This window comes from Scardinius erythrophthalmus (assembly GCF_964197995.2).
Source record: "Scardinius erythrophthalmus genome assembly, chromosome: 23".
Lineage (NCBI taxonomy): Eukaryota > Metazoa > Chordata > Actinopteri > Cypriniformes > Leuciscidae > Scardinius > Scardinius erythrophthalmus.
The window spans coordinates 20,486,878-20,498,969 of record NC_138243.1 but is presented as its reverse complement, the minus strand read 5'-3'; the positions used below and the strand labels follow the sequence as shown (position 1 = coordinate 20,498,969).

The following is a 12,092-nucleotide window of genomic DNA, read 5'->3' as shown; positions in this document are numbered from 1 at the left end:
AATGTGAATGTATACATTCACACAAACACACACACACATACATTTGTATAATGTGTATTATACATACACTTATACTAATAACAAAATATCTGTAACATTGTGTTTTGCGCAGTTGCTTTGGCAACCAAACTAAAATCCAAATCATGGTATAGCTTACTGTGTGCTTAAATCACACAAGGCTATAATTTAATTTAAAAAAACAGGCTAGTCTGACACACTCCATAAAAAAACATAAATATTGTAATTTTACAAGTAAAATTATTAATATACTTACTACAAAATATTCCTTTTTTACAGTGCAGTTACATTACAACAATAAATACATTTCTGTCTTAATAATTTTAGATATATTATTTGTTAGATATAATGTTATATTATTATGTCTATTAAATTCTCATATTAATTATTTATTTAATTTATTTTTTATAAATGTATTTTATTTATTATTTATTTATTTTTTAAATCATTTATTTATTTTTTAAATCATTTATTTATTTTTTAAATTATTTATTTGTTTTAATTAAAAATTATTAATTACTATAGTTTCGAAACAGCCCTAACAGGCACATAGAACGAACACGAACAACATTTTCAAACCGAAACAATACAACTTCTGCAAATGACAGCCAAAAATAACACCATAATGAGTCAAAGAGGATCCACCTTAATGACTAAAGGATTTAAGGGAGAAAATCAATGACAGTAATGATCAGTCACTAATGAGGAAAGAAACACACTCGCAAAATGTCAATGAGGGTCACAGAGAGCCGAGCAGCAACGGCCTGAAATTTAATCACAATACCAATAAACAAATTGAAATGTTACAGTTGGTCTCTTTATTGAAGACATTTTCCCACCCTAAAACTGCATGTTAGCATATGCATTAAGTGAGTTTTGATTAAATTCATGATGGTTGCCCGACAACAAAGCAAATTTTCATTTCATTTCCCTTTGTGTTTGCTCAGACTTGGCACAAGATGTGTGGCTGCTAAACAATAAGGTTTAGATCTAAACATAGTACGCTCATTTTGGAGCATTTAACCCTTAACACCCCTAATGAAAGAGCATGAAACAAGAGGTCAGTGCCTGAGGCTTGGCCCCCTGATCAATCCCCCCTATTTAAACTATTACTACATGTGTGGGGTAATGGCCATTCGGTCACTGAAACTTTAGAGGCCAAAAAAAAAAAAAATGTTTGCTTTGGATTCTTGGACCTCACATTGGACTAAACTAAATGTGTTATTCAGGAGCAACCCATTCTCCTGGCACCCTTGATTGAATTAGAGCAACATCTTTCCTGTAAATCGTGGAATGGAGATTGAAACCACATGAAGTGTAATGGAGAAATAAAATGCTAATTAAATCATTGTTCATTTTAGTTAGGATTGTGAAACAGCTCTGACAGTGTATGCGTCTTGTCTGTGAAAGCCCGATGGGAGGATAAAACCAGCGAGACAGAGGGTCTTTACCTCTGAGCTGTCATTAACATAATGAACTCTTAGCACTCCAAAACACTGGTGTGTGCCAGTGATTCTAACACTCCCTCTGAGAGTCTATAATTATGGCTTATAATGAGAGCTGCGCCAAAATTATTGTTATAGTCACCAGAATGTAAACACCGGTTCAGGACCCTTCAGTTCATGTCTGAAGAGCGAGTGTGTAATTATATGTGAAGATGACTGTTCTCAAGGGTTATAAATGACTGTGTGCAGGGTGTTTTTTTCTCTTACAGCAATGAGGTTGAGGCTTTGCCCTGCTGCAGGAGCTGAAATTGTGCTGATGAGCGGTAAAGCATCGCTTTCTGTCCTCTAATGGCTGATGGGATGACAGGTGGGCATAACCTCAGTGACAGCTTACTTCTGATTCCTTCTCTAACTTCTTCCTTTCTCTCTCTCTCCATAATAAACCACATCTTTTTTTTTCTCATTGCCTTGGCTAGACAGACAGATATTTAGAGTAAAGCCAGAGTGCATTGTGAAGAATAAATCCAAGATGGTAAATGAAACAAGAAAAATTATAATTATAAATAAATGTATTATTTCTTTCATTACCGAGAAGTATAAATTAAATCAGTTCAGTGTATTTTATATGGACTGTTTTACCCAATATTTTACTTGTTAAGCTAACAGTGTGATTAGGGATGCACTGATATGAAAATTCTGGCCGATACCGATAACCGATAATACTTTATATTTGAAAGCAGATAACAGTTATAATAGCCGATAATTTTAAAAAACACATTTTTATATAATTTTTGAGAACCTGATAGCAAAAACAAAAGTCTCAACATTAAAAGCCATGTCCCAAGCACACAATTATAATTATGTTCTCATTATAATTTTATGTAGCCTATATGACAGACTTGCATGTTGCACTTAACAGTACTTTGCTTTTTGAAGTGATTCCAATCATATTTTAAGCAATTCAAAAACATCATGGTGAAAAAAAGTGCATCTGAAGTGGCTCAGCTAAAGGAAATAATACCTTATTTATTAGTGGTGCAACGGATCATCATTGATCCGTGATCCGTTCGGATCAATATCTTCGGTTCGGCACACACGTGATTCGCGGATTGATTTATGAAAAAAAGAAGAAGTTGTGCGTATGTTCAGTCCACACACAGCGTGGTCATGGCGAGCGGAGGACGGGGGAGCTTGAATGCCCCGCGTCATTTAAAATTACCTGTATGGGAGCATTTTGGCTTCCCTGGAACACGCGTCTATTTCGCTTCAAACGCTTGCTTTATCATGATACGCGCGCGGTGCGTCCTATTCGCTTTGGACGCGCGAAAGGATTCAAACTGTTCAAGCATCGAACTAGACGCGAATTTGACGCTCTATTCGCATTTCGTGTGAACGCAGCAAAATGAACAGGCTGCGATGTCAAGATTGCAATGCGTGTGTGTGTGAGAGAGAGAGAGAGGCACGGGCGCGATCGAACAGTGAAAACATTAATCTGTTTATTTTGAAGTTACACATTCTACATTGATTAAAAAAGAAAATCAAATGTTGTTAATGGTAGGCCTAGTATTATTTTATACAGAAATAAATTATTTATAATTCAGATGAGAATAACGTTAAAGTTTAATTTTAAATTCATTCAGGTACAATTACCAAACATATCTCAAGGTCTTTTGAATAAAGGGTGGCAGTCTTTCATTATCAACTGTTGTTGTGGACTATATACTGAAGAAGTATTTGTTCTCCATTTGAGTGAGATGTTTGTATGTGGCTAATTGAGCAAAGTGCTTCCATATATTTTATTATTAGTAGTATTAGTTCAAGATTAAAATAAAAATATCGGATTGATTTCGGTATCGGCAAATAGCCAAAGCTGCGGCATCGGTATCGTATCGGAAGTGAAAAAGTGGTATCGGGACATCGGTGGAAACACATCAAGCATGGCCACGTTACGTCATCCCGTCGCCATTTTAAAAGTGTTAATTTAAAAAAAAAATTTTGCTGATCCGAAAAATGATCCGATCCGTGACTCTGATCCGAGAAACGATCCGAACCGTGAGTTTTTTGATCCGTTGCACCCCTATTATTTATCAACTTTAATATATTGGCCAAATTTTTTCTTATCGGGTCGATAACGATAACATTAAAAAATGAACATATATTGGCCAATACCGATATGGTGGCTGATATATCGTGCATCCCAACAACATGCAAACAGCAAACTCTTTTGAAATCATTTGATCACTCAATCTGTAGTCTTTAGGGCTTCCCACAACTAAAGATTTTTAGTCGACTAGTCGTCGTTCACTTAAGCCATTAGTCAACTAGTCGAACATTAATGATATTCATTTAATTAGGCATCAGAAATTGGTTTGAGTTTCAGGGCTGAGAAAGAATGTAACATTGCTAACATTGTTTTACATTACAGAAAAATACTAAACCATAATAATGCACTTAAGCGTTCACATAAAGCTTGCTGCCGCCGACATATCACAGACATATATGTTGAGAGCGTGAACAAAATGGCCAAACAGAGGCGTTTAAAGGAGAACTCCGGTCAATTTTAACATTGAGCTATTTTTTTTGTAAATTTGGAGTGCTGTAAATACAGAGAACAACGACAAAAATCGGTGTTGCCTACACCGTGTTATCCTCTTTTTAAAATTTGCACCCTGTTGACTTTAATGGGGCAAGTTTTAAACCTGCTTTTAGCCTCTTAACATCCTTGATGTGTCATTACAAGTGCCCAGCCATGTGAGTGATTCCTTCAGAGTGATCACGGGTGAATCTGACTGCAGTAGATGTGAAAGATATGAATAAAAATGATGTTATTTCAGCCAGTGCACAATACCTGTATTTACATCCTGTTTTCGGTCGAAGTCCATAGTAATCGATTGTCGAGTTCACGCGCGTGATCATAGGTAACTAAACCTATGCGTGTGAACTCGACAATCGATTACTATGGACTTCAACCGAAAACAGGATGTAAATACAGGTATGTGCGCTGGCTGAAATAACATCATTTTTATTAATATCTTTCACATCTACTGCAGTCAGATTCACCCGTGATCACTCTGAAGGAATCACTCACATGGCTGTGCACTTGTAATGACACATCAAGGATGTTAAGAGGCTAAAAGCAGGTTTAAAACTTGCCCCATTAAAGTCAACAGGGTGCAAATTTTAAAAAGAGGATAACATGGTGTAGGCAACACCGATTTTTGTCGTTGTTCTCTGTATTGACAGCACTCCAAATTTACAAAAAAATTTGCTCAATGTTAAAATTGACCGGAGTTCTCGTTTAAGAATCCGTCAATCTCAATACCGAAAGCACTACTCTCATGTGCTATTCAGTATGCACTATTTGTGTGCTGCATGGAGCTGCTGTAGAGCGTTCCAAGTGATGGTTAGGATGCTGCACACTAGGTTTTGGCAAGGCTTCTGCTTGTGCAGCCAAAAGAACAATTCTCACAACATACAAAAAAAAAAAAATCCTAAAAATGACTGTGTCCTAGGTACTATATTGTATGATAATACAATATAAATAATATTTTTTACTAGAATACGATTTTAGATGCTACCCTATTAGGTCAATGTTTTAAGTTAAAACATTTCTGACAGTGCAAACAGAGAACTCCAGGTACAAAGGAACGATCTGGCAGACACAAAGAGAGTTGCTGTCACTGCATTTCAGGACTGGATGATTCCTGACCGGCCATATGAGATTACACTGGATTTCAGCAGTGGTAATTACTCTGTCACTTCCTCTACAGGCGCTCAGTTAGCTCACTAAGATTACTCTTCGCCTGAGTTGCATTAACTGGATTTCCAGGATTCATTTAGTTTCATGTCAATAGTTCTGATGCTAAGTTATGAAAAGAAATTCAAAATTTCAAAAGCAAGGGTGAAGATGCTAAGTGCAAGGTAAGGACAATCAATATTGTGATGGTAATAGGAAAGCAATATCCAATATGAATATTATTTAAATAAATTGGTTTCATATAAAGATTTGCAAGTATTCTTTACAAGACACAATGGAACTTCAAGAATGAATTGCACCAGCTGACATTCATTTGCACGCGCTGTCTGTGTTGTTTCAACGTTCTCTAAAGGAATTATGCAAATTAGTAAATGGTGCAAAGATACTCCAAAAAATTGCAATTTGCCTTCATTTAAATATGCATGGCTTGGTTAAACTGGACTGTAGGTTGCTAGTGAATAAGACATATGTTGGCTCTAAAATGCATCACACTGTTTCTCTCACTAAGATATTATTTTTATATGAGAGAGAATCTGTGTCTGAGAGATGACAGGAAGGAGTCTCTGCGTCTGACCTCAGTGTCTCAAGTCATGAATTGTTACACAGATTCCTGTTAGACCAGACAGAGAGCAGAGTAAAAGCATCAACACACCGTCACCCTGCATGAGTTCAGTATAGACTAAACTGATACATCGGCCCGACAGCCTGCCACAACACCACATCAAGTTAAATTGAATGATAAATGGACAGACACATGTTGGTGTTCTGAGCTGCACTAGGACTATATGACCTTATCCAATTTAATAAATAACAATAATTATAATAATTCACTCAAATATATTGATTTGTTTATTTTTCTTAATAATGATTTAGGCCAGTGGTTCTATACTGAACTAGATTTATGTGTGTAATAGTGGAATGTTTATTCTTACTTTATCGTGCTTTGTGAACACAATGACACAATGGCACATCAAAGGACAAATTGTGTTATGTGGGATGCAGTTACTTTAAATAAGTACAACTGTTCTACAACATCATCACTGTACAATCTATGTGATGTAAAAACATCTCTGGTAACACTTTATTTTGTGGTCCCTTTTGAACATTCTGTTGACTTTGCAACTACATGTCATCTTATTCTAACCCTAACCCTACCAGTCAACTAATACTATACTAACACTCTAATGAGAGTTAGAAGACATGTAGGTGCAACATTGCTTATAGTCAACAGAATGTGTTAAAGGGACCATCAAAATAAAGTGAAACCTTCTCCAATAGGATGTGGCATGTCTTTTTAAAAATGGGTTTATGATGCCATTACGCATATGTGTAAGTGTATTTCCAAGAATGTCAATAGGCCAAGAAGAGAGTTGGGAAAGTCGCCCACTAGTTTTCTCATGACCCCAGACCGCACTGAGCACGTTCCTCTGGGGACACAGCACTGAGAGAGGGACTCCTCTCGCTTCCGTATATGGGACATCCTGATACACAACACAAACCCTAACAAACATGGTAAAAATGAAAGATTATAACTGCAATGAGCCCAAAATGTGTTTGGACACTGAAGTCACACTTTAATGTATGAATGAAATTGCATTAGAAAAAAAGATCAAAACAAATGGCATTTGCAAACAAATGATGCAAAAGCATTTCTCAGAAACAACTTTTCTGATACTTTCAAATATTTAAAATGATTTCTTAAAGTGAGTTTTAGTGGATTTATGAAGTCAGCCCCTCTACATTTCATACAGGTGTAGATGATCGCATTAATTATGGACATGAAAGTGTGTGAAACTTAATTTTAAAATAAATCTATTCTTTTAACATTTTAAACATAAAAAACTTTGTTGTTTAATTTAACAGATAGTTGAAAAAAAAAATACAAAGAAATACCACTTAATCTGATATTTTGTAATCTGATGCAAAGACATTCAGACATTTTAAGTGTGGCTAAAGAGGCCAAATAATTTTTCGGACACTTTAAATCAGCAAAGTTTTCAGTTAGATTCTAGAGCCGTTTCTAGATTCTAGAGTCGTTTCTTTTGGAACTTGGAGTTGTTGCTTTGTTCTTCTATATCTAAATATAAAGACAGGACAAATGAAACCTTTTGAATTACCCCTGAAATTACTTTGTTCTTACCAGTGTTGCCAAAAGGCCAACAAGGGCTTTTACCAAAAGCCACGCTTTGACTTGTACACGCTACCAAAGCAATGCAGGATTACAGTAACTTATGATGTTCTTCTGAATTAATTTTATCCCTGCCACCTGGGCTTAACACAGAAACCGGCGATGGAATTTTTCTGAGCTATTTCATTCCAGCGGGTTTAGTAAATCCTTGTTTTGCACTACAAACGTGAGACCTGCAGCTCTAGATTTCACATTCGGTTCAAACTTTTCCTGCGGTTACAGTATTACAGACAATTAGTAGCCTATACAAGTCATTTCACTATTTCTCACTCGCCTTGCCTCCATCAACACGGCAAGTTCTGTCCATTTTTTGTACCTAATCAAGTCAAGGAAACACAGAGCTGGTAACCCATTTCATTTTCACCCACTTCCCTCATTTCCAGGCACTGGGGAGAAAAGGACGCACCTGCAAAATGTGTTGCTCATGTGCATGTTTGCATGAGAAAACAATAAGTTATCTCAGTACTCCCATAAGTCAGATCCTGTTCCTTAAAACCGCTACAGTATTACTACGGCACTCAGATCCAAACAATGTCAATTGTTCATACTTCACACATACAATAATTCAAGGAAAATGACACTATTTCCCAGAAAAGCAGCTTGTCAAATGATTCCGTAAGCAGCAGATGACCACACCCAGTATGAAACTAGCCTACTCATGGAAATGTTTAGATAACAGTGTTTTATAAGGGCATGGACTCAAGGGTTTATCTTTACTAATGCGCGACACCAGGTAGTAATATGTGTTACGTTCATTTACTAACCTAGTTTACCAAGTGGGAGGAAAAAGACTAAACAAGTATAACAAAATAAGCAAAATAATAATAAGAATTTAAATTAGGCCTATATTAATTACATGTTATATTAATATTACAATACACACACACATTTACTTAGCTATCTATATGGGGACATTCCATAAACGTAATGGCTTTTAGGCTATACTGTACTTAATTGTAGCCTAGCTATATTCTATCCCCTTACACTAACCCCTATAGCCTACCTACCCATCACACACAACTTTCAGCATATTTACATTTTTAAAAAACTTTTAATTATTTCATTTTTATACCAGATTTACAAATGAGGGTGTCGCTAAAGGGAGGGTTTTGGAGATTTTGGTGACTTCTGGGAACAAATTTCTCCCCAAAATAAGTAGGTATACATACACACACACACACACACACACACACACACACACACACACACAATTATAAATAAAATAATATATAACATTGTTTTAATATGTAGTTTAACTAGCAGGTGCCTTAAATAACCTACATTGCCGATCAATTTTCTGATTCTGTGTGAAACCGAGTTTATGGCTTAAATTAGCCAACAGTTTTTACATATGGAGTGGAAACAGCCAACAAAAGCAAGAAATTCGTTTTTATAGGCTACATTAATTTTTTTATAACAATACAAATATATACAGAATATATTAGTCATACTGTTGACTTGTAGTGTTGACTGAAGTTGCTTTGTTTTTTAATCGTTGGTAACAGCTTGAATGAAACCGAACTAACGTTACCCAGTTCGTGAAAACATGAAATATTTACATAACCAACGCACACAGAAATAGTTCATATAGTGGTTTAGAAGCAGCCTACCTGAAATACAGCAGAGAAATGTGAATATTGACAGGCAGGCGTGAAGTTTCGCTGCAGTTAGCGTCTCCATGGCTCAGCATGTGAAGAGTGTCCGCTCTGCGCGCGCTCGTCCGTATTAACACTGCTGCGCGTGAAGTAGATAACAGTTATCTACAAACTAATCAAAGAACTAGGGCTCTCTCAAGTGTCCTAAAACTGTGTGTTCTCCTCAGAACCAGCGATGTTCACCGTGAGAAGACCGACGCTACTACATCATCCTAGCTAGAAATCATATTTGACTCCTTAGAATTCAGTGGTATGAGACCGAACAAGTGTCCGTTTGTTTCGCGGCGAATATCCCAGTAAATTCTCTCAGAGAGTGCGGGAGTTTCTCTACGCACTACACAGCCAACGAGAGTGTGGTGAACACTAGGAGTATAGTTCAGTCCGAGATGAATGCACCTGCACTCGCGCGCAACGCCCCCTGCGTGCACAGACACGTCATCGCTTCTGCTACAGGTGAATTCTGCAAAAATACATTTTCACATAGATAGATAGATAGATATGAGACCCTTTAATGTATGATTATAAGTATGTTTATTGTGTTTTTAAAAACTAATATAGGTAACGCTTTATTACTTTCACTTTGTTTCCCTTTCACTACCAAGTCATTATCAAAACATTATATAATGTTCACAGATCAGTAAATCATTCTGGTTAATATTTGACTATGACTGCAGTCACAGTTCATGCCACATGGTATCTGTTACCCAGGTTGACTTTCCAAGTTTCATTTAACTCTTAAAAAGGCCGAAGACCAATAAAAACACACTCAGGCTGCTCTAGTGTTGTTAGGTAAGACGGGACAGCAGCACTAATGTTGTGCATTTCCTTTGTATCTCTTGAAATGATAATGCAACAGGACAGGGAGTGGGGCTTGTCACGGCGGTACAGCGACCTCAGCCCTCGGAGGTGAATACCTCCTCACTCCTGTTTCTTTAGGATGGCATGTTGCCATGGAAACAGGGCTGAGGTGGATGCAGTCGGACTGCTGGATTATTAGGGGCGGATGAGCTCAGTTCTGTGATTACACCCTGGGCCACTCGGACACGATCATGTGGTTTTGCAGTCAAAGCTAATATCTTAAACGCGCTCGAGCACCTCAGGCAAACTGCATCCAGACAAAATTCAAAGAACAGGGTGAGCTGGGGTGTATGGGATAGAATAAACAGATGTTTAAACTACAATATAACACGCCTTGACACAGAGGGTCGTTTTTATTCTGTAAACGACTATTAAAAAAGACACAAACACATCAAGAGCATGTCCTATTGGCCATTCCCAAGGCAAAACTGACCAATTCAGAGCTGTAAAAGCTACGTCTGACCAAAGGTCAGTGCTGTTAGTACACACAAGAACACATTCAGAGCCACAATCATCTCACAGCTCCCAGACAAGCAAACAGAACAGATAATGACGTGAACATGAGCTGCAGTGTGATTAAGGTCCATCATCATCATTTATGACCACACATAGCCCATAAACAACCAGGATATAAGCATGAAAAATCATGAGGATTACGGATTTTAATTGGCAATTGGATTCCTTTTTTATCGTCATTGTTTAAAATTATATAGGGAACATGAATCATTTGTATAGTGACTTGTTTATTTAACTTTATTTTATTTGTGAATAATTATTATTTTGATTATTATTCTATAATATAATAATATATGTATATGAGAACCTACATAAAAATCTAATAAAGGTTTAAATCTGATGAAATTGATGGACAATTAAGAAAAATTATGATGTCTCTCTCTTTCTCTCTCAGTATACACACACACACACACACACACACACACACACACACACACACACACACACACACACACACACACACACACACACATATCAGTGCTGTCAAATCGATTAATCATGATTAATCGCATCTAACGTAAAAGGTTTTGTTTATATATATATATAATATTATACTATATATAACCATTAAGAAAAATATATACAACATAGAATGATATTTACATCATTCTTGTCTGATTTACATTGAATTAGCTCAACAGTACTATTTTTTTTAAGTAGGTTCTCATAGATGTAATTCTCATTTACATATGACTTTTGTACATTTGGTATTTTTAAGAACACAAGTAATATTAAAACATTTTGTTCACTGTTATCAGTGGTTCCGTAAGGAAAAGCTAAATAATGATTTTATAAAGATTTAAACCACAAGGATTGAATGAATACCCATGATGACAAAAAGGTGTTATGAACAAGCTGAAATCAATATATTTTAGTCATCATCCAATATTTTAAACCAGAGAAATCAATCAGTAAAGCAAATAATAAATGTTTGGGGTTAGATAAAGTGTAGCAACCTCCACTGGGAGTGTTTTTGTTTCCTGGCCGAGGGAGAAACTCATCTCATATGACAGGCTAAGCAGGGAAATTAGAGTTTTGTGTTTGAATTATTGATTCTCTTAGCACATGCTCGACCAGCCAGCACTCCAACTACCTTTGCAACACCATAAAAGAGCTTTACTACAAAGAGAAAGTACACATTATGTTAAATAAAACACGATACTGTCTTCTGATTTGGGGTATAATTCACTGCATCAGGGTCAAATTGAACTAAAGTATTGCATGTTTTAAGAATTACAAAAAGCACTTTACTGCAAATGTTTGACAGGTACTTTGACATGCACTACTTAGGGCCTATAAGTAGTATTTATAATACATAATTCACTATTCTAGAATGACATTAATGGACACTTATTCTTTCAGCCACTCACAGATCTTTACTGCCACCTGCTGGTCACAAAAAAGACCATCTCAAGCGCTCGAAATGTGGTGCAGAAAACTAATTTAAGATTTAATTAACATTATTGTGTTTAGGGCTGTCAAACGATTAATCGCGATTAATCGCATCCAAAATAAAAGTTTGTTTTTACATAATACATGTGTGTGTACGGTGTATAATTATTTTCTATATATAAATACACACACATGCATGTATATATATTTAAGAAATATTTGCATGTATATACTGTGTATATATATTTATATTATATATAATT

General features: G+C 36.1%; 1 protein-coding gene across 1 annotated transcript in view; it reads right to left on the bottom strand.

Annotated features, from left to right (window-relative positions):
* The window catches only part of esama (endothelial cell adhesion molecule a), a 43,158-nt gene extending 33,649 nt beyond the window's left edge, over positions 1–9,509 (bottom strand). Inside the window, exon 1 of the mRNA XM_081353581.1 lies at positions 9,019–9,509. Coding sequence (XP_081209707.1) covers positions 9,019–9,088 — 70 coding nt within the window. The 5' untranslated portion in view covers positions 9,089–9,509. The remainder of the gene's footprint in view (positions 1–9,018) is intronic.
* Positions 9,510–12,092: the final 2,583 nt, after the last annotated feature.